Source organism: Ochotona princeps, chromosome 19 (genome assembly GCF_030435755.1).
Source record: "Ochotona princeps isolate mOchPri1 chromosome 19, mOchPri1.hap1, whole genome shotgun sequence".
NCBI classification, from domain to species: Eukaryota; Metazoa; Chordata; class Mammalia; order Lagomorpha; family Ochotonidae; genus Ochotona; species Ochotona princeps.
In genome coordinates, this window is record NC_080850.1 from 2,309,595 (window position 1) to 2,332,440 (window position 22,846).

Sequence of the window (22,846 nt, forward strand, 5' to 3'; positions counted from 1 at the left end):
CAGGTTATCTTGTTGTGAATGCTCAACTCAGCTCGGTTAATGCTGAACAGATGGGGGAGGGGGCCGCCAGCCTCCTTGGGGACAGCCACGTTGCACAGATGCACACATACTCATGTGCACAGGGTACAGGCTGCGCAGGGCCCAGGCTGTGGCACACACAGGCTCCTGGCCTCTGGCTGGTGCAGCTGCAGACCCAAAGCCTGGCACCCAGTCCTTCGGCCCGGATCTCTCAGGGGTCCCTCCATCCTGCTCCCCCGCCCACGCTCCTGGGGAAGATACTAGGCACACACAAGTTTGTTTCCAAAAAAACCCAATAATTTATAAAAGGCCACTTGCATCTGCGTGTTTGGCTCCCAGCCTTCTGGGGTCGCTGCTCCTTCTGCTGAGGGCTGGGACAAGCAGACGGGGAGCAGATCAGAGACCCCCAACCCCTCAGAAGCAGGGAGATTCAGAAAAGCAGGCTGAAGCCAGGGCCCCTTGCACAGGACCCTAGCACTCAGGCGACTGGCTCCTGGCATCCCAGCTCCCTAAGGCCACGGCTGAACGCATGGCCAGTGTGGGAAGTGCTGGTGGCACCAGGGACTAAGGAACGACCTCCCCAAAGTGGAACTAGAGACCTGAGGTCAAGGGCCCGGGCTGCCAAGGTCAAGCAGTGTGGCTGAGCCAGGAGGATCAAGGACATGAGCTTATGCACCTGGCGGCCCCGGCTCACGTGTGCACCCCAGGGAAGGGGAAGGGGCTGGGCCCCAATGGCAGGGGGTCATGGCTGAAGACAGAGTCGCTGGAGGAGCAGGTGCTGCTGGTGTCGCCGCTGGAGGGGGAGTAGGGTCCGAAGGTCAGGCGGAGGTCCAGGTACTGCAAGGAACAGAGTGGATGAACCAGGGTCTGTACGCACGAGGCCTGGCGTAGTGGCTGGGCCAGGACCTGCACACATACAAGGCCCAGCAGGGTGGTTGGGCCAGGGTCTGTAGGCCCGAGGTCTGGCGGGACAGGTGGACCAGGGTCTGCACCCATGGGACCCAGTGAAGCAGGCTGGGGAGGCAGGGGCCTGCAGGGTCAAGTACCTCTTCTGAGATGGCCAGCAGCACCTTGTCCAGTGCCTCTACCAGTTGCTTGAAGGTAGGTCTCTGGGAAGGGGCTGCGTGCCAGCACTCCCGCATCAGTCCGTACCTGGAAAGGGCAGCAACAGGCTCAGGTCTGGGCCAAGGAGCAGGAGGGGCCCACGGCTTGGGGGGCTGGGGGGCTGATGAAGGTGACTGGGGCTGGTCTGTGGAAATGCAGGGCAAACTCTCCTCTGGACCCAGGAGGAGGAGAAGGAGGAAGAGCGGGAGGCAGCGTTGCCCTCAGGATCAGCCAAGGTCGAATGCTGAGGCCAAGGCTGAGGCTAAAGCACAAGCTCAGGACCGACCAGGGAGCGGGGAGTATGGGGCCAGCCTCACAGCTCTGGGGGGCAGTGTGGGGGCCGGTCCATCCGATGCCCCTCCCGCAGCAGTGAGAACAGCTCCTCCACGGGGATGCCAGGGTACGGGGAGCCCCCGAGGGTGAAGATCTCCCAGAGCAGGATGCCAAACGACCACCTGGAGGCAGGATGGAGGGTCAGAGGGGCTCAGCATCTCTGCCCACTCCTGGGCAGAGGGGGTAGGAGTTAGGATACAGGCTGGGGCCACTCAAGGGTGGTGGGCAGAAGGGAAGGAGGCGGGTCCCCTGCTCCAGCAGCAGCAGTCCTGATGATGGAGTTCCTAGAGCCTTGGGCTGCTGAGCAAGCGTCCGGCCCTCTGTGTGGACTGGGACAGCACCCTTGGCAGGTGCTCGCATGCAAGGGCTATGGGACTTACACGTCACTCTGGTGTGTGTACACTCGGTCAAACAAGGCCTCAGGGGCCATCCACTTGACAGGCAGGCGGCCCTGGAGGGAGAGGAGAGGTGTCAATGGGTACCAGGTATTCCGCTGGGCCCAGCCTGCTGCCCCCGGCCCCTGCCTGCTGCCCCCAGCCCCAGCCAGCTGCCCCCAGCCCCTGCCTGCTGCCCCCGGCCCCTGCCTGCTGCCTCCGGCCCCTGCCTGCTGCCTCCACCCCAGCCTGCTGCCCCGGGCCCCTGCCTGCTGCCCCCAGCCCCTGCCTGCTGCCCCCGGCCCTGGCCTGCTGCCCCCAGCCCCTGCCTGCCGCCCCCAGCCCCTGCCGCCCTCACAGTGCTGGTTTTCTTGTAGTAGTCAATGTGGTGCACGCCTCGGGCCAGCCCGAAGTCTGCGATCTTCATCACGTTGTCCTCGGTCACAAGCACATTACGGGCAGCCAGGTCCCGGTGGATGCACTGCAGGCAAGGCGGGGCATGGGACCCGACTCAGGTTTGCTGGGACACGTTAAGAACCTCCCATGCAGACTGCTGGGAGGCTGTCAGAGTCAGGGCCAGTAGACCAGAGCTGGACCCCAGGGTGGGAACCCCTAAAGCCTAGAGGGAACCCCAGGCTTAGGACCGACCAGGCAGGCCCCATTCCACAGATGGGAAGGTTGTGAACAGGGAAGGGGACCTAAGTTGTATAGCTTCAGGGCCTGAGTCTTCTCCTGTCCCATGAAGGTGAACAAATGGGGACAGGGCATGTCAGCTGCACAGGACGGAAGGCCAGGGCAAGAGCCCAGGGGACACTGAGATGGGAACAGGGAGGGCAGATGGGGAGAGTGGTGGGGGAGGGTCAGAGAGCAACCACTGTCTCACCTTCTGCGACTCCAGGTACTGCATGCCACGGGCCACCTGGTAGGCGCAGGAGACCAGGGCTGGGAAGGACAGCGGCCCCTCACTGCTCCGTGGCCCTTCAGGGCCAAGGTCAGGGCCTGGTGGGCGGCGTGCTCGCAGGAACTCGCGCAAGTTTCCCTTGGTGGCGCACTCCACGATCACGTACAGGGGTCCTGGCAGGGGCACAGGGAGGCCTCTGAGGTGCTGCTGGGGCTCTGCCTGCCACACTGCCTGAGCCCTGAGCTCCTGCCCGGACCCCACCTTCCTGGGTGCAGACACCCAGCAGGTTGATGATGTTCTTGTGCTGGCCGATCAACTTCATCACCTCCATCTCAGACACCAGGTCGGCCAGGTCCTTGTCCGAGGCGTTGTCTGCGAGGGGCAAGGGAGGGAGGAAGCTGCCGTTCAGCCACGCGGGGTGGTGGGGCAGCGGTGTGGCCTTGACAAAACCTCCTGGGGACCTCAGGGTGGTCTAGTAGGAGTCAGGGCAGGGGTCAGCTTGCCCTCTCCCAGGGAGGAGGCAGTGGGATTGAGGGGGCCGACGGGCACAAACTGGCACAGGAAGGAATCTCCATGAGGAAGGGCTGGCGCTGGTCCCTCCATGGGGGGAGCGTTCCCGGGGGCGGAAGGCAGGCTGGTGCCCCACGGTGTGTCTGAACCGGGCCTGGTATTCCATCCATGTGGCCCAGGAGTTCTGCCAGCTGGGCTCAGACAGAGAGAGAGCGCGCACAGAGGCCTGGAGACGGCTGAGGACTGGGGCAGGGAAGGGGGGCTGGGCCCCGGAGCTGCCCTGTGACCCCGGGGTCAGTGGGAGAGCCGCCCCCACCCGCAGGCACGCTGCTGTCACATGGCCTCTTTCCCAATCCCTGCTTTCCAGAATGCTCCAGGTGGCCCCAGCTGTTTGCAGAGGGGAGAAGCAGACATGAAGAGCGGGTAGGGGAGTGGCTTAGTGTATTAGAGTGGCCTGGGTGGGACAGCAGTAAGAGACCCGCGTGGGTAGGTTCCAAGAACTGCGCCCCCCTGACTTAGGGTGGGCACTGAATGTAAGCAGAAGGACTGGGTGTAACAGCCCAATCTGAGGGCCTGGCAGCGTGGCCTAGTGCCTAAGGTCCTTGCCTTGAGCGCACCAGGATTCCATGTGGGCGCCGGTTCTAGTCCTGGCAGCTCCACTTTCCATCCAGCTCCCTGCTTGTGGCCTGGGAGATCGGTCGAGGACAGCCTAAGGCCTTGGGACTCTGCGCCCGTGTGGGAGACCTGGAAGAAGTTCCTGGATCCCGGCTTCAGATTGGCATAGCATCAGCTGTTGCGCTCAGTTGGGGAGTGAATCATCAGACAGAAGATCTGTCTCTCCTCTCTGTGTATCTGACTTTCCAATAAAAATAAATTAATCTTTAAAAATAAATAAAAGAGGGCCCGGCAGCGTGGTCTAGTGGCTAAAGTCCTCGCCTTGAACATGCCTGGATCCCATATGAGCGCTGGTTCTAATCCCGGCAGCTCCACTTCCCATCCAGTTCTCTGCTTGTGGCCTGGGAAAGCAGTCGAGGACGGCCTAAAGCTTTGGGACCCTGAACCCACGTGGGAGAAGTTCCTGGTTTTCGGCTTCGGATCGGCACAGCACCGGCCATTGTGGCTCACTTGGGGAGTGAATCATCGGACGGAAGATCTTCCTCTCTGTCTCTCCTCCTCTCTGTATATCTGACTTTGTAATAAAAATGAAATAAATCTTTAAAATAAATAAATAAATAAATAAATAAATAAATAAAAGAGCCCAACCTGAGAAGGCCTTGGTGGAGACATGGGGAATGAAGGGTTCAGGGGTGCTAAGGCTGAATGACACACGTCAAGATAACAGGGAATATGGATCCCAGTCACCCCAAATCCGCACCGTCGTCCTAGCTTCAGGGTAGGATCTACTGGACTCTGACCATGGGCCAAGTGCTTACCACAAACTGTCAGCCAGGAGGTGGAGTTTCAGTTATTCACCCCGCGTGACAGAGGGGAACCCGAAGCTCCAATCTGCCCTGCAGGCCTTGCCAGCCCCCAGGGCTCTCCACTAGGAGCCCAGGGCTGCACACACCCACGCACACACGCACACACTCACCCTTGAGCATCTTGACGGCCACTGTGCTGGCTTGGTCAGGGCGGGCGGGGTCCATGCCGAGGGCTTCTGCACACACCACCTGCCCGAAGCAGCCCTCGCCCAGGGGTTTCCCAAGCACCAACCTGGACACAGGGAGAGGCTACTCTTCAGACCCTGGCTGTGGCCTGTGCAGAGCCGCATGCCCCTGCCCTCTCTGCTCCGTGTACCTGTCCCGGGGAAACTCCCACAGAGGGTCGAGAGGCAGGTCAAGATTCACGAGGCCGGCGAGCAGGGGCGGGCCGCTGGAGGACAGCCGGACGCCCCGCACCAGGGAGGAACTTGACTTGCCCGAGGAGCCCGATTCCAAGGAGAACTGCAAAGCAGAAGGCTGGGCTGGGGGAGTCGACTCTGGGAGGAGAGGGAGGTAATGCTGGTGGCATGGGGCTGGGGACTGGGCATGGTACCTGACGAGCCAAAGGGAAGCGGGACAGCTTCTGCACCGTGGCGGGTTGCCGAGCGTGCCGGCCGTGGAGCACCTGCCTACGGTACAGCCCGGCCAGCAGCAGGAGCAAGGCCATGGCCAGGGAGCCCGAGGCATAGAGGATAATGTCCGTGTACCTGGCCTCGGGTGATGCTGCCGTCCACGTGAGGTCCTCCTCTGCTCCCCACAGACAGACAGGCACAGAGAGAGACAAGCTGGCCCCCCGCATGGTCAGGCTTCACAGCCCTCACCCCATCCCAATACACACACTGAGAAAGCTGCGGTCAGACCCACCTGAAACACCTGTATCCCAGAAGGTGACATGGACAGCCATGTGCAGGATGAGATGCAGAAAGCCAAATGCTGCACCCCAAGCTTACACCCCCATGACACACAGCGGGCACGAGCCGTGTCTCTCCCTGGGCTCCCTCGGACACTCACCTGGCAGTACCGTGAGCCAGGCCGACTGGTAGGAGAGGCCGATGGAGTTGCCAGCCAGGCAGGTGTACTCGCCCGCATCCTCGGCCGACACATTCCGTAGGTACAACACCTCCACCTCAGAGCTGTTGATGTCTGCAGTCTGCATTTGAGGGACACACTCAAGGGTCTGGGACGCAGGCAGCCGGGGTGGCGGGGTGAGGGCTGGAGCCCCAGCAGGGCCCGTACCTTCAGCACTTGCACGTAGGGGAAGCCGTCAGCACCGAGGCTGCTGCCATTGATAACAATGTGCTTCAACCACTGGATGTGGGGCTGGGCATCGCTGTACACCTTGCACAGCAGCTCTACGTCACTGCCCGCCACAGCTGTGGTGTTGGCCGGCAGTCCCGCCTGCAGGATTGGCCGGTGTGGGGACCGCTCTGTGGGGGAGGGGGCCAGGAGGAGCAACCAACTCTGAGCAGGAGTTCACCCCACTTCCTATGTCCAGCTCTGCCCCTGCCCATTGCAGGAGGGACCGTTCCGAGTAGCAGCACAAACCATGACCAACACCTACTTCCCTGCTTGAGCCTTCCATGGCGCCCCAGTATCTTCCGGTATAGGTCAAACCCTTAACCTGGCATTCCAACCCCTCCCAAGCCGGGCTCCCCATAAAACATCACAACCCAGGCATGCATCTCCCCACACTTGGGGCCTCAGCTGTAGCAGAGCCCTCTCCCTCTCCCAGCCCATCTGACTGCTGTGCCACCGCCCTCTGATCCACCCGGTCACTTTATCTGAGACTGAGTCTATCTTTTTCTGTCTTTTTCTGAGTCTGACCCACGAGGGTGTGATCCTGCCCTGGCCCCCCATCCTCTCTGCTCACCCAGCACGTCCAGCAGGTAGCTGTAGCGGATGCTGCCCAAAGGATTCTCCACAAGGCACGTGTAGGTGCCGCGGTCTGAGGGCACCACGCTCTCCATCACCAGGCTCCAGTGCTGGTGGCGCAGCTGGGGGCAGAGAAAGGCAGCGATCCTGAGACCACACCTTCCAGAGTGGACAGGGCCTGAGGAGGCTGGGTCCTTCCTGCCCACAGGCCCCTGGGGTCAGGCCAAGGCCTTGGGCCTAGGGACAAATGCACAGTATGGAGCAGACGGTCTGGACCTCTGCGCACTCACTCGAATCCCGCCTATGCGGTTCTCCCCATGGAAGGCCTGTCCATCCTTGAGCCAGCGGATGGTGGGCATGGGATCACCGGCGGCTGGACAACGGAACTTGACCGTGTTCCCAGCAGGCACCGCGTGTAGCTTCTTCTCCATGCGCTGGGGGTGCGTCCAGTATGGCGCTGGAGGGAAGGAGGTAGGCAGACTAAGTGCTCCCCTCCCTCAACCCACAGGTCTCCTCTTCCCAGGGGCCAGGTGGGCGATGGGGACAGGAGGCCCAATACTGACCTTGCTGAGGGTAAGCGTGCCCATTCGAGGAGCTGCTGTGGGCCTTGGGGTCCTGAGCAAAGTTACTGGAGGCGGAGGAGTCTGCACCAGGGACAGAGGCATTGGAGGCCCAGGAGGAGGAGCCTCTTTCCCTGGGGGCCCCAGATCCCCCCACTGGGCCCTCTTACCATCCACAGCCAAGGTGAGGTTGTGCAGGATGGCTAAGGAGCCCCGGGCCAGGCAGAGGTAGCGGCCGGCATCCTCAGGGCGGAAGGCAGCAATTTCCAGGCGGCCCCTCCAGGCCCGCACGCGACCGGCAGGTGCCAGGCGACTGCCCTCCTTGTACCAGTGGCCGCCCCGCTCAGCCCTCCCACAGCACAGGCGTACAGGCTGCCCCAGGGCCACACTCAGCTCCTGCTCATGCTGCTCCAGGCTCGGGGCCGGGCAGGGTTCTGTGGGTGGAGCGCAGAGGGCAATGAACCCCACCACCCCACGCCAGGCAGCCCCCTATTTATGGATAACAACATGCTGTACACACAGGGCCCTGGGGAACCTGGGGACGCATGCTGGACACACAGCCACACAGCTGAGGCAGGTCACACACATACACACAGGGCACATGCTGCTGGTGCCACACTGTGGGCGGGGGGCTCATCACTGTCTGAACCATATGTGTTGCCTGGGTCCCCCAAGCCACACACACACACACACACAATCAGGCCGCTCACCACTAGCTCTGCAGCCCAGCTCAGGGCCCAGCGCCCTGCAAGGCCCATCCTCTTGCCCAGGCGCAGACCACGGATGCTCACTGGGAGCCAGACAGAGTCTCAGCGGCCCAGCCCTCTTCCCAGGGCCTGGCAGGGAGCCTCCAGCTCCACTCAGCGGGCAGCCCCAACCCCCTGGGGTGTACCCTGACCACACCCCTGCCACTGCCACCCTCTCCCAGCCGCAGGGTCATACCCAGTTCCATCTCCTCGGAAGCCTCCAGGGCCAGGGCTGGAGCCCCAGGGGTGTTCAGCAGGACCCCCACAAGCACCAGCAGCAGCCACCACATTGCCTCCCCTCCCTGCAGGGCTGGGGCCTCAGGCTGGACTTCCTGCAACAGGGAGCAGAAAGACCACCTGCCACAGGTGCACCTGGGCTGCCACAGTGCTCAGGTGAGGAAACAGAGGCTGCCAGTGACAAGCCTCTGGGTCGCTGCCACCGGGCAGAAAGCGGAACAAGCCCCACTGTGGGGGGGTCACTGGCGCAAGGGGCCTCGTCTTGGCTGCCTGCTCTGCCTGGGTCCCGCTGAGACCCTGGCGCAAGTTCACAGACAGCGGCTGGGGACTCTTTTCCTGGAGGCAGACAGAAGACAGAGAAGTATCTTCCGCCTACTCTCTCGGCACACATAATTTATGATGATGATTATTATTTTTTGCTGAATAAAGAAATTTATTGCTGAAGAGCCAAAAAGAAAAAAAAAAGTGAAATATAATAGACCAAATGCAGCAGCTGGAAGTCGTCTGACCTGACCCTGCTCCCGCTCACATTTCCATGCCCAGCGGGGGCGTATCCTGCAGCTGGGTGCCAGTGGCCCTGGGGGGGGCGCAGCCTGCACCAACCAGGCTGTGCCCTCCACAGCTGGCTGCCTTTGGAAACTCCGTGCAGGGTTTTTAGTAGCCTTTAAGAGGCAGGCGGCCCCAAGTTCAAGTTCAGCCTCTTACTAACCTGCAAGTGCCCGTGTGTCCCTCACGGGGCTGTTTTGTGTGGGGACTGGGCATACAGAATACTGAGTGGTCCTCCCCAAACTCCTTCCACGACCTGTCACTCTACTCTGCCCACAGCTGGTTCTACCTGGCCCTGTCAGGTTCAAGGTGCACGGCCGTCTCACCTGGCCGCCTTCTTCCAATTGCCACCGAGGATGTCTCTCCCCCATCCCCTACCCCCACAAAGGAATGCTCAGATCAGAGCGGGGGTGCATAGGGTGTGCTCCCAGGAGCCGACCTGCTATTCCCGGGGCAGATGCCTGGCAGGTGTCACTCACTGGCCCTGTCCTCAGCCTCTCCTGCCTCCTCAGGGCAGGCCGTGGTCGTGTCCCACTTGGGTCTTTGCAAACCTCCTTGCTGTCCTTTGCCACAGCCTCCTCCCCCCACCCCCTAAGCAGGGCTTTGGAAAAACACTCCGGCCCTAGCACCTTTAGCCATCCCACCCTGCAGTAAACATTTCAAGGCCACTCCTGCGGGGTCCCAGCCCCTGCCCCCATCTCTTTGATGCCACCGCCCACGCCTTCAGGAGCACCCAGGACACTGCTTCGGGTTCACACAGCCCTGGGACTGAGCCCTGTCCACCTCCCAGCTCCACCGTCTATTCCTCCGCCCCTGCCGCCTTGCTCTGCAAAGCACCCCCATGCCTACAGGCTGGGTCTGCAGCCGGGTGGGAACTTCTGGAACTCCAGGCTGCCGTGACCTCATAACCTCAGTCCCTGGTCGGGGGTCACCCAGGCGCGTGGGTCCGGAGCTCGCGACTGTGGCATCGGAAGGTCCTGCTGCAGCCTCGGCTATCCCGCGCAGGAGAGGCCCTAAGCCCGGTCTGCACCTCTGGAGCTGGCGGTAGTGAGTCGGGGCGTCCCAGGGCAGGAGCGCTCTCCCCACCGGCCCGGCCTCCTCTGGGTGGGGTGCAGGGGAGGCGCAAGGCGGAGGGTCCACCTCCCCCGAGGGCAGCTCTGGCGCTGGCCCGCCCCCGCGCCGGCCCAGGGTGGGCAATGAGTAACCAGCTCGGCGGCCCCGGTGCTCTTTGGACGGAACGGGACAAAAGGCCCTGTGTGCGCGGCGGGTTACTGATTTACCGCCTCGCCACCCCCAGCTGCCACAGCCCCGCTGCGCGGACGCCCAGGTCCCTGCGCCGGCACGGGGCAACCCCGGCCCTCGTCGCGCTCGCCCCCTGGCGGCGGGGCGCAGTCCCGGCGCGCACGGGTCCTGGCTCACCTCGAACCTGCGTGGCTGCGCTGCGTGGCTTGGCTAGCTCCTCCGCGCCCCGCTCCCAGCTCCCTGCCAGCCACGACCGGGGTCCGCACACAGCCGGGGCGCCGCTCCGCCCGCGGCGGGAGAGCCTGGAATAAGCTGGCGACAGCAGCGTGGCCGCGGGCGGCTGCCCGCCCCGCCCAGGCCCGCCCCCAAGGCAGGACGCTAGCCCCAGGGGTGTGGCCCGGGCTCGGAGGCCCACCCGCCTCGGTCCCCGCGCCGGGACCCGGCATCGCGCACCTCCGTTGCTGTCAGCCTCGACTGTAGCCTGTCACACACCCCCTCACTCTCCTCCTCCTTCCCACCCATGCCTCTGGCTGGCCTTCCAAGTCCTAGTGCACTGGCCAGCTGTGTCCCCTGCGCTTCACCTTCAGTGCAGGAGCCTGGTGCCTCTGTCTTCTCTACCCCTTCCACACCGGCTCCTTCTGGCGGCAGGTCATTTTCCAGATGGCCAGGCACCGAAGCCGTCAGGGCTGCTCGTGTGACCCTGATGTGGGTGCACAGGCCCAAGCCCTCTGGCCAGCATCAAGCGGCCTTTGCAGGCACACTGGCAGAGGGCTGCATCGGAGGACGTAGAGCTGCTGGAACCGGAACCTGCGCTCTGATTTGGGATGCCAGTAATGCAGGCAATGGCTTAACCCACGGAACCATAACCCCAAGCTCCAGAGTGATTTTTTTTAAAAAAGATTTATTTATTTTTATTACAACATCAGATATACAGAGAGCAGTAGAAACAGAGAGGAAGATCTTCCATCCGATGGTTCACTCCCCAAGTGAGCACAACGGCCGGTGCTGCGCCAATCCAGGGCCAGGAGCCAGGAACTTGCTCCAGGTCTCCCATGCGGGTGCAGGGTCCCAAAGCTTTGGGCCGTCCTCGACTGCTTTCCCAGGCCACAAGCAGGGAGCTGGATGGGAAGTGGAGCTGCCGGGATTAGAACCGGCACCCATATGGGATCCCGGGGCGTGCAAGGCGAGGACTTTAGCCGCTAGGCCATGCTGCCAGGTCCGTGATTTTTCTTTTTAAAGACTTATTATTTCAAAGGCAGAGTTACACAGAGAGAGAGACAGAGACAGAGAGAGGGAAATTCCATCCCCTGGTTCACTTGCAGTTGTCCAATAATGGTCAGGGTCAAACCAGGCTGTAAGTCAACAGCCCAAGAGCTTCTCTGGGGCCTCCCGCACGGGTGCAGGAACCCAGGCACTTTGGCCACATTCTGCTGCTTTCCTAGGCTGTTAGCAGGGAGTTGGATGGGAAGTGGAGCAGCTGGGCCTGGAACTGGTGTCCATATGGGATGCTGGTGCTGCAGACAGTAGCTTTACCTGCTACACCACACCACAGTGCCAGTCCCATCAGAGTGATTTTTAAAAAAAAAAAAAAAAGATTCATAGGGCCCGGCGGCGTGGCCTAGCGGCTAAAGTCCTCACCTTGAATGCCCCGGGATCCCATATGGGCGCCGGTTCTAATCCCGGCAGCTCCACTTCCCATCCAGCTCCCTGCTTGTGGCCTGGGAACACAGTCGAGGACGGCCCAATGCATTGGGACCCTGCACCCGTGTGGGAGACCCGGAAGAGGTTCCAGGTTCCCGGCTTCGGATCGGCGTGCACCGGCCCCTTGCGGCTCACTTGGGGAGTGAATCATCGGATGGAAGATCTTCCTCTGTCTCTCCTCCTCTCTGTATATCTGGCTGTAATAAAATGAATAAATCTTTAAAAAAAAAGATTCATTAACTTTTTGGGAAGGTAGATTTTACAGAGCAAAGGAAATAGAAAGAAAGAGAAATCTTTCATTCGCTGGTTCATACCCAAATGAATCTGAGAGCTGAGAGTGCTATTTTAAATACAGATCTGTTTCTGCCACCCTCTTGAACTTTCCAGGAGCTTCTCATTATGGACGTTTTGGTGCCTGCCTATGTGTCCGGATTCAGCCTCATTTTATCTTGCTCCCGCTCTGGCCCTGGGCCTCTGCGTGCTGTTCTGTCTTCCCAGGGAACACCCTTTCCCATCTCAGTCTTAGGCCTCAGCTCCCAGTGAAGGGCAGTGCTGGGGGGCTGCGGGCGCTGAGCTGCTGCAGTTTGGCCCAGCTCCCATCTGCGCTTCCTCTGCGGGAGAGTGGGTCAAGGAGGGCGGCGGGAAGCGGGGTGCAGAGCTGGCAGCCGATACTGGTGGTATCGGTGAGGATGTCTTCAGGGCGCTTGCCAGGCCTAGCAACCGAACCACGAGTTGTGCAAGCGGTTATGGAGTGTCCAGCAAGGTGGGAAGCTGTGCCGGCCGGCAAGGAGCTTGCTACTGCCTATCAAGTGCCAAGTGTCTGGCAGTTGACCCTAGAGCGCTCCTGCATTGTCTCGACCTGCAGGGACCTCTGGGGAGGCTAACCTAGAAGTCTGACCAGTCTCCCTGGACCACACCCTCAGTCTAACTCCCCTCTATCCCCCAAGGGCTAGGCTGGGGTGAAGCCACTTCCGTTATCTGCATTGAGCTATCAGACCCAAGAAGAGGGGCGGGATGGGACATTCCTTTGCATAACTAAAAGGCCCATTACTATTTTTTGTTTTTTTTCCCCTTTCATACAAAGGAAAGGCCCCCTCCCTAAGATAAACCGGAAAAGACGGTTACCATTTAAAAATAGCTTTTGCAGGAGCACCCAGGAAGGGTGAGACACCGGCCCCAGCCTGGCCACCCGACCCCACCACACTTCTTCCTGGGTTAACCTGAGCCCATTGTGAAGTTAAACTGGTTAGCCCTCCACTCTAGGGTTCCCGCCCAAGGCCCTGGAGCCCTTGGGCTGCCCCCTCACCGCACAGCCTCCCACAGCCCCTCTGTTGATCCTTGCCCGTTCCCCCACAGCCACACCTTCGCTCACTTGGGTATTGGACGAGTATCAGCTGGAGAAGGCCCCAAACCATGGGAAGGAGCAGCAAGCGAATGGGGCCCGATCATTGCCACCTGCGAGGGGCTGCTAACTCCAGAGAGGGGCAAGGTGGAGTAGAACACTAGTCTGGCCCAACCTACTCTCTCTTGCAGCCTCACTGGCTTGCCTCAGTCTCCCAAATGTGCCAACACACACACAGTGTTGCTTAGCAAAGACTAGAACCTACCATCCGAACACCCTTCCTTTACCCTGCCTCTGCCTCAGTTTCTCTGTCTGGAAAATGGGTGCACTCCTTCTGCTTCCCAGGGATTTTGGGGACAGCGGGTTTCACTACAACAGAATGTCATGAAACATCCTGTGTTGGCTGGACACTCACCGTGCACCAGATCCTGTGCCCAGTGTGATCCATCTTTTGACCTCTTCACCCAGTCAAATGATGTGAGAGAACCTAGCCCAGTCTCCTGCAGCCGGGATGACTGCTCTGGGATCCCCTAGTGAGGGTGTAGCAAGCTCAGGTGACACACTGAGGCTAAGTCAGCAGGATTGTGAACAGCAGGGACGGTGGGGAAGCCAGCGGATTCATAGTGTGAGCGGGACAGTTCTGAGCTCCCCTGCCCCTTCAGGCCCAGGGAAGTGTTTGCAAACCCTGAGTTCCGGGAGGGTCTCCAGAGGCCAGGCCCCACACCCCCACCTGCCCTGGAGCAGAGTTTGAGGGAGGAAGGCAGACATCGCCTGGTGCCAGTGATGTTGCTTTTGGATGCCAGCCGGGTGCCGGAACACTGTGGCTGTTGTGTGGAAGGCTTGCTGCCGGAGCCAGCTCAGTCCCTGCCTAAGCCCCCACTCCAGCCCCGCGCTGGCCCTGTCCTCTGGCCCAGCCCTGTTCCTTTCCAACTTTTCTCTTTCATTCTTGGAAATCGGTTCTTAGTTGGGGAAAGTTGAAAATCCACTGTGCGCTGCCTGTGGACATCCAGGTCGGCGTGAACTACATAGATAGTTGGCTGTGCACCCTCCCCCCAGGATTCCGGTGGGGCCGAGACAGCCCCGCCACCTCTGGGGGTCTCCTTGTGCCTCTTCCACACTTTCACACTTGAAATCATCCACGGTGTCATGATTGCTCGTGTTGTATGGTGTTCAGAACGGAGACACGCCATGCAAGCTTGGACCTGGGAGCGGCAGGCTGCAGCCATAACCTAACTGTGCAAATGATGGCTCCTGCCCAACAGTGCATTGCTCAGAATGCTCCCCCGCCCCACCATCACCAGGCAATGTGTCTGCTGAGCAGCGGCAGCACCAAGCATGACAGGGGGCACTTGCTGCTTAGAAGTGAAGACTTGCAACACATGACTATTTTTTATATCCCTCCCTGCCCCAGCCATTTTATTTTATAAGATTTATTTGGGCCCAGCGCGGTGGCCTAGTGGCTAAAAGTCTCGCCTTGAACGCACCAGGAACCCATATAGGTGCCGGTTCTAATCCCAGCAGCTCCACTTCCCATCCAGCTCCCTGCTTGTGGCCTGGGAACGCAGTCGAGGACAGCCCAAAGTCTTGGGACCTTGGACCCACCTGGGAGACCTGGAGGAAGTTCTTGGCTCCTGGCTTCAGATCAGCGCAGCATTGGCCATTGTGCTCACTTGCGGAGTGAATCATCAGAAGGAAGATCTTCCTCTCTCTCTCCTCCTCTCTGTATATCTGACTTTGCAATTAAAAAAAAAAAAAGATTTATTTGACAGGCAGGGTGAGAGACAGAGAGAGAGAGAGACAGAGAGAGAGAGAAAGAGAGAGTGGTCCTCTCCCCAAATGATCACAATGGCCAGGCCGAAGTAAGGAGTCAGGAGTTCCCGTTGAGTCTCCCACGTGGGTGGCAGGGGCCCAAAGACTTGTTCTGTCTTCCACTGCCCTTCCAGGTGCATAAGCAGGAAGCTGGACTGGAAGTGGAGCAAGCAAGATTAAACTCTAACATGGGGTGCTGGCGTCGTAGGCAGTAGCTTAGCCTTCTACGCCATGATGCAGTCCTACAGCCCCTTTTCTACACCGGAAGGCAGGGAGGTCTAGCTTGGGTGGTAAGCACCTGACTTTTGGCCCTGCAGGGGCGGCCTCTGCTGCCCTCCCCAGACACTCCTCCCCTCCGCAGTGGTGCTGAGACACAGGCCACACCTCAGTGCCTTTGCACAGGCAGCCTAGGGTGGGGGAGGGGGTGGGGAAGGGGAGGGAGGTGCCAAAGCTTTGGAGTTGTAGAACTCTCTAGACTGCCAGGCACTGGAGCTTCTCAAGCCGCTTCTTGGGCGCAGTTTGGCCCTGCAGTGAGGCTGCCGGGTGGGCTGCCTGCATTCAATACCCCGGGTGCTGGTTGCCACCTCGACCAGCACCGCTCTTCATCCCATTTCCTGTGGCTGTGTACCCTAGAAGGCGGCCACCTCCACCTCCACCCTAGGCCCTTTGCTGCATGCATGGGAGTCCTGCATTGAGTTTTGGGCTCTGACCTCAGCCGTGCTCAGCTCTGGCTAGTGTGGGCTGTTTTGGGGGGTAGTGAACCAGCAGATGAGCAGGGAATCTCCATTCTTTTGTCTCTTGGTTTTTAAAATAAATATGAAAAAATATGATAAATAAAAAATAAAATAGAGGCCTGGGGCTGTGGCATAGTAGGCTTAGCCTCCGTCTGCAGCATTGGCATCCCATATAGATACCAGTTAAAGTCCTGGCTGCTCCATTTTTGATCCAGTTCTCTGCTTACGGCCTTGGAAAAGCAGTGGAAAAAGGCCCAAGTTCTTGGGTCCCTGCACCCACACTGGGAGACCTGGAAGAAGCTCCTGGCTCCTGGCTTCTGATCAGCTCAGCTCTGCCATTTACAGCCATTTGAGGAATGAACCAGCAGATGGAAGATTCTCCCTCCGTCCTTTTCTCTCTCTGTAAATCTGCCTTTCCAACTAATAAATAAAATAAATCTTTTGAAAAAAGATATATATTTTTTTTAATTGGAAAGGCAGATTTACAAAGAGAAGGAGAGACAGAGAGAAAGAGGGCTGGCATTGTGGTGCAGCAGGCTTAATTGCCTCCTGCCGTGCTGGCACTGGTTTGAGTCCCAGCTGCTCCACTTCCAATCCAGCTTCCTATTATGGTCTGGGAAAGCAGAGGAAGGTGGCTCAAGTCCTCGGGCTCCTGTGCTCACATGGGAGACTTGGAAGAAGCTCCTGGCTCCCAGTTTCGGCTCAGCTCAGCTTTGGCTATTGTGGCCATTTGGGGAGTAAAGCAGGGGTTCTCACTGTCTCTTCCCTCTGTAACTGTGTCTCTTAAAAAAAAAGTTAATAAATATTCTACCTCCCAGGGCACTGTGATAGGGTTAGAGACAAACAGAACCAATCAGGGTCCATCTAGGTTTTAAAAATTATTTTTTTAAAGATTTATTTATTTTATTACAAAGTCAGATATACAGAGAGGAGAGACAGAGAGGAAGATCTTCCGTTTGATGATTCACTCCCCAAGTGAGCCGCAACGGCCAGTGCGCGCCGATCCGAAGCCAGAAACCAGGAACCTCTTCCGAGTCTCCCACGTGGGTGCAGGGTCCCAAAGCATTGGGCCGTCCTTGACTGCCTTCCCAGGCCACAAGCAGGGAGCTGGATGGAAAGTAAAGCTGCCAGGATTAGAACCGGCGCCCATATGGGATCCCAGTGCATGCAAGGCAAAGACTTTTGCTGCTAAGCTACTGCGCAGGGCCTCACTCCGACTTTCAAATAAGTAAAATAAATCTTAAAATAATTTTTAGGGCCCTGCATCGTGGCCTAGCGGCTAAAGTCCTCGCCTTGAATGCCCCGGGATCCCATATGGGCGCCGGTTCTAATCCCGGCAGCTTTACTTTCCATCCAGCTCCCTGCTTGTGGCCTGGGAAAGCAGTCGAGGATGGCCCAAAGCCTTGGGACCCTGCACCTGCGTGGGAGATCGGGAAGAGGTTCCTGGCTCCTGGCTTTGGATCAGCTCAGCTCTGGCCGTTGTGGCCACTTGGGGAATGAATCAACAGACGGAAGATTTTCTCTGTCTCTCCTCTCTCTATATATCTGACTTTCCAGTAATAATAATAATAGTAATAAAAAGTCAGAATGACATAGGAAGGGAGAGACAGATAAAGAGATCTCCTATTAACTGGCTCGCCCCCAGATGGCTGTGAAGGCTGGGCCGGCCCGCAGCCAGGAGCAAGGGCTCTCATGTGGGTGTGGCAGGGCTCAAGCACTTGGGCCTTCTGCTGCGGCTTTCCCAGGTGCATTCAGGGAGCTGGATGGGAAGTGGAACAGCCCGAACTTGAACTGGCATTCATATGTGATCATTCTGGAGCCAAACAGACATGGCACTCACTGCAACAGGATGCCGGTCCTGGGGTTCTCACTTGGTTGCACTCTCCTCATGTCTGTGATGGCTGCAGTCGTGTGGGACGGAGCCAGGAGCAGGGTTCTCAGGGTCTCCCACGTGGGTGGCCGACTTTCGAGTCATCTTCCATTGCTTTCCCAGGCACCTTCATGGGGAGCTAGATTGGAGCTGAGAGTCAAGCAGCAGTGTCTAAGCAGTGGCTTAAAGTGCTGAGTCACAACTCCTGCGATCTGTTTTTTTGCCTCCCCAGTTGCTTAAACGTGCAGATGCGGAGCCCCGAGACCCCGAAAGCCGGCTGCTCTGCTTGTTTCCCGCAAGGGCAGCCTGGGATCCACCCTCCTTGTTCCAAGCCTTCCTGTGGAGGGGAGGATCTGGTATCCGTCAGTGACCACTACATGCTGAACTTGCCAAAGCTTAAGGACTTTGGGTACACACACAACTGGCTGCCTGTGGGCGTCAGAGGAACAGGTGATGCCTATGGTGTCGCTAAGGCACGGGTAAGGGGTGGGGACGGGGACCAGGGCTTCAGGAGGAACCTCTGGGATGGGCACAGGGCACTCCTTCCCTGCCTCGGCGGGTCTTGAAGGCTGGGCTTAGCTCTGCCTGCTAGTTGGGGAGCCTGGTGGGCCTAAGGAGGAGCATTGCCAAACCTCCCTGGCTGGATTCTCGTTGAGGACCAGACACTATGATGTTGACTGTATCAGGATCCAGCAGGCTCTTGGCTGCTGGGACTGGCTTTTCCTGGGAGAAGACTCAGAGTCTCACTCAGATCTGGTCCCCTGGAGGCAACCTCCATGTCTCCTTCCCCTCAGCGTCATCCAGAGGGTCCCCACTCCGTGTCAGCTGCTCTGCCTCCCAGCAATGTCTTTTACGACTTATTCTCCCAAGTCAGACTCTGGTCCTGCTTTGCACTGGTAAGTCACTGAGTATGGGTGGAGGGGGGCATCGAGCTTGACAGAGGAGAATATGTGGGGCACAGTTTAGAACCCCAAGACTAGTGCCCTCCAGGGTGTGACAGTAGTGGGAAGGGGACCCTGCAGGAACACTGCAGGAGACTGAGCTCACTTCCGGTGGGAGAACCTGAAAAGGAGCACTCCTTCCCAGGCTTCTCTTCCTGCGAAGGTCATGCCTTTCCCCTCCCCACCCCTGGGAGCCTGGGGGGGCCCAGCCTAAAGTGTGGGAGGCCCGGGATGGAAGTGCCCTGAGTGCTTGTGTGTGTGTGCGTGCCCGCAGTTGCGGAGCACCGTGGCAGCAGCAGGCTGCTGGGGGCACATGCCAGAGGCCCTGGAAACAGGTGGAGGTAGGTTAGTGGCCCAGGGAAGCAGTGTCCAGGGTGTGATGCTGATGGGACAACGGTGTCCTTCGGGCCACTATTCTGTGATGTGACATGAAGCCTAAGGCTAGTTCTCCCTCCATTTGACTTTCTCTATTTGAAAGGCAATAGCATACATGGGTGTGGGAATGAGAGAGAGAGAGAGAGAGAGAGAGAGAGGGAGATTCCCCATCCGTTGGTGTACTTCCTCAAAGGCCACAATAACCAAGTTTGAACCTGGGCTGAAGCCAGGAGCCAGGATCTCTGCCTGGCTCTCCCATTTGAGCCAAGTACTTGGGTCATCCTCCACTGACTTACCAGGCACATTAACAGGAAGCTGGATTGCAAAGGGAGGAGTCAGGACTGAAACTAGCCTTCAGTGGGATGTGGGGCATCCCAAGCAATGAGCCAATCTGCTGAGCCTGGCTCTTTAGCACTCCTAGGGAGCCCCCTAAGCTTTAGTAGCTGCTTTGTTTCCAGTTAAGAATCTTGACACCCCAGGGAGGGACCTGACTCAACCTCTCTCCTTTTTTGGAGCTCCCTTCCCCAGAGGTGACAAGCACCCCAGGGCCTTGGCACATGCCGCTGCCTGCCTGGAACATTCCCCCAGTCTCGGGTTTCCACCCTCAGGCTAATTCGTCAGTTTGAAGTCCCCTGCTGGGGAGACAGCCTGCCCCACCCACCCGGGTTATCCAGCTACCTACCAATGAACTTCCCATTGTAGCTCTTATCCAGACTGTTGGAGTGGCAGAGTCCCCAGGGGAGGGGCTGTGATTCCTCCTGGGGGCACACAGTGGGGGCTGAGGAAAAGGCCACTGCCTTTCCCACGCTCCCCAGAGCGGCTCCAGTGGGTAGGGCAGCCTCCTGTCCTGAGGATCCTGCCTCAGTTGTAAGCAGCACAGCTCCCACCTCAAACTGCAGAAACAGGAGAGGGGATCTATTGGCTTTTTTTTTTCCTTCTTCAGCAACAGCTGGATCCTAAACCACGGCTGTGGTGGTCTACACTTGCTCTCTCTGTTTGCTTCCCCATGGCTCCATTCTCCAGTTCCCCGAGAGGCAAGGAGAGTTAGGCTTGAGGCCTTCCCGCTCAGCAACCCCTTCTCAACTGTTTTAGGAGAAGCCAGGAAGGGGGAGGCCAACTAAGCAGAGGGTAGAGCCCTCTAAGGAAAATCCTGCATGCTCTTCCGGGAGCTCTTCCTGTCCGGAAGCCTGCTGCAGTTACTCACGCGCCTGCGCAGGAGGCGGGCTCAGCTTGCAGCTTGCTGGGACTGAGCGAGCTGGAGGGGTGGGCCGGCCAGCTTCCCACCTGTGCAGCGGGCTGTGTGCTCTACAGGGCGCTCATCTCCCCGTGGGCCAGCCCTGGCTTCCTTTCACAGCAGCAGCAGGAGTCATGACCAGGGCTTTTGTGTTTGTTCAATACTTATTTTCATTTTTTTTAAAAAAAGATTTAGTTATTTTCATTAGAAAGTGGATTTACAGAGAGAAGGAGAGACAGAACATCTTCCATTTGCTGGCTCATTCCCCAAAAGGCCACAATGGCTGGGACTGAGCTGATCTTAGGATCAGAAGCCAGGAGTTTCCTTTAGGTCTCCCACGTGGGTGCAGGGTCCCAAGGCTTTGGGTTGTCCTCTCCTGCTTCCCCAGGCCACAAGCAGGGAGCTGGATGGGGAGTGGAGCTGCCGGGACAGAAGTAGCTGCCCAAATAGGATTCTGGCAGTTGAAGGGGGAGGATTAACTATTTGAGCTAGTGCACTGGCCCCCAGAACTCTGATTCTATGGCAGGTACCAGGAACCCAGTGGGACGAATAAGAACTGTCAAGGGGCTTCTAGATGCAGAAAAGAATGTAGCAGGTCAGCGCGTGCAATGTGCTGAGGGCCACACTGGAAGGAAGCCACCTCAGCAGGCAGCTGGTTCAGCCATGGCAGTGGTGGGGTGGGTGGGTGTCGCTGACCCTCTCAGGATGGGTGGCTATGGCAGATGGCAAGGGGAGCTGGACACACATCAGGCACAACTCTTGGCTGTCGGGTGACGGTCCCACTCAACCCGGCCTAAGGAAAAGTCCCAAGTGGAAAGTCCTGGAGATACTGTCTCCAGGCTTGGCGGCACCGCCAACCAAGCTCTGGCTCTCTGAGCAGGCCGTCCTTCAGGGCTGGCCAGCACCGCCACACTCCGGGTCACCGCTGGAACCAGTCCCGAGGAGCCACAGGGTCTAAGATGCAGCAAAGATGCACTCAGAAGGAAACTCAAGACAGGCATTTGAGGCATCTGGTGTGCTCCCAGCCCTCAGAGACAGGGACATGTCCTGGGGGCCAGCATGGCAGCCTCCAGGAAGGAAAAGGGGGTCATCACTTGCGCGGGCTCTGCAGGACTTGAGCCCGGTTCTCCTGTGAACTGGAGCCTTCTGGTGTCTTTATGGCTAGATGAACACTCAGGAGCTCAGAAAAGGTCACTTCCACACGGGGTCACACAGGTAGGCCTGGGCGTTGGCCTACCTTGCCTAGCCAAAAAGGAGCGTGCGCCACCTGGTGGCCAGCCTCGTGGTCACGCGCTCTCGGATGCGCCGCGGAAGCAGCAGTTCCGCACTTTCCTTTTCTCGGTGACAGAGCTTGGTGAGGTTGACAGACGACGGGTGACAGCGCGGTTCTGTCGTTCACCTGCATGCAGCGCTGGTCTAAGAGCGGTCTGGGCTGAGCTGGTTCTGAGCAGCACTCATTGCGTCTCAGGCCCGTAATTCCTGCCTGTGTGATCTCTTGATTTTCACAACAGCCCTACGAGGGAGGTACTAATGTTTTGCCGCGATGTAGAGATGAGCTGACCACTGTCACACAGCAATGGCAGGGCTGAGAGCTCAGGCCTGGCTGCCCTGGTCCACAGCCGCAGCCTCTGCACGCCTGGTGCCTCCCCGGGAGACCGTCCCGAGCCGGTGCAACCACTGCAGGAGCGCTCTCTGATGTTTACCTGCGGCATCGAGGGGGCTCCAGGGATGTTGGAGACCACTCCAGACCGGAGGAATTTATGTGTTATTTGAGAGAGAGACTCCCATTTACTGGTTGACTCAATCCAGCTTTCCCATATGAATGACAGCATTCCGAGGACTTGGACCCTTACCACTGCTCCAGGGTTTGGAGTAAGGAGCAGGAAATGTAGAACTTAGGTACCTGAATGTGGCACGTGGCTGGTTAACTGAGAGACTTAACACCTGCCCCTCAAGTCTTACGTGAGGGGAACTAAGCCTCAAAAATCAAACAATCAAGTTCTGGCGCAGCTGATCAAGCTAATGCCAGCATCCCATATGGGCACTGCTTAGGAGTGGCTGTTCCACTTCTGTTCCAGCTCCCTGCTAATGTGCCTGAGAAGGCCCAAGCACTTTGGTCCCTGCCATTCACATGGCTCCTGCTTCAGCCTGCCCCGGTCTCGCCTATAGCGGCCATTTGGGGAGTGAACCAGCAGATGGAAGATCTCTCTCTCCCGCTCTCTGTAACTCTTTTAAATAAATAGCTATATCTTTTTTTTTTAAAGATTTATTATTTTTATTACAAAGTCAGATATACAGAGAGGAGAGACAGAGAGGAAGATCTTCCGTTTGATGATTCACTCCCCAAGTGAGCACAACGGCTGGTGCTGTGCTGATCCGGAGCCAGGAGCCAGGAACCTCCTCCAGGTCTCCCATGCGGGTGCAGGATCCCAAAGCATTGGACCATCCTTGACTGCTTTCCCAGGCCACAAGCAGGGAGCTGGATGGGAAGTGGAGCTGCCGGGATTAGAACCGGTGCCCAGATGGGGTCCCGGTGCATTCAAGGCGAGGACTTTAGCCGCTAGGCCATGCTGTCGGGCCCAAATAGATATATCTGAAAAACAAACATGCTTATTACATCTTCCATTAACTTAAAAAATTATTATTATGTGTTTGAAAGACTGATGGACATAGTGGGAAATCTTCCATCTGCTGGTTTATTCCGCAAATGCCCATAGCACCAGGGGCTGGGCCAGCCCAAGGCTGGGAGCCAGAAACCCCAAAGGGGGACAAGAAGCCAGGCACTTGGGCCATCATCAGCTGCCTTGAGGACAGGAGTGCATAGAGGCTGGGCTCACACTGCGCACCCTGGGTGTGGGGGACAACTCTGTCTGGGCCCCCTTATCTGGGAGGATTTCCTGCTCTGGGGGCTGCATG

At 58.5% G+C, this 22,846-nt stretch overlaps 1 protein-coding gene across 1 annotated transcript; it reads right to left on the minus strand.

Moving 5' to 3' along the window:
• Positions 1–309: 309 nt before the first annotated feature.
• On the minus strand, positions 310–10,259 carry FGFR4 (fibroblast growth factor receptor 4). The gene is made up of 18 exons (XM_004587387.2): positions 10,102–10,259; positions 8,096–8,231; positions 7,324–7,587; positions 7,157–7,237; positions 6,884–7,050; positions 6,592–6,715; positions 5,958–6,148; positions 5,733–5,871; positions 5,275–5,468; positions 5,038–5,183; positions 4,832–4,953; positions 2,992–3,102; positions 2,713–2,903; positions 2,188–2,310; positions 1,836–1,906; positions 1,440–1,577; positions 1,065–1,170; positions 310–855 (listed from the first exon to the last, which is right to left on the minus strand). Exons 2-18 carry the CDS (start codon positions 8,187–8,189, stop codon positions 709–711), a joined length of 2,409 nt encoding a protein of 802 aa, XP_004587444.2. The 5' UTR covers positions 8,190–8,231; positions 10,102–10,259; the 3' UTR covers positions 310–708.
• Between the last annotated feature and the right edge of the window lie 12,587 nt (positions 10,260–22,846).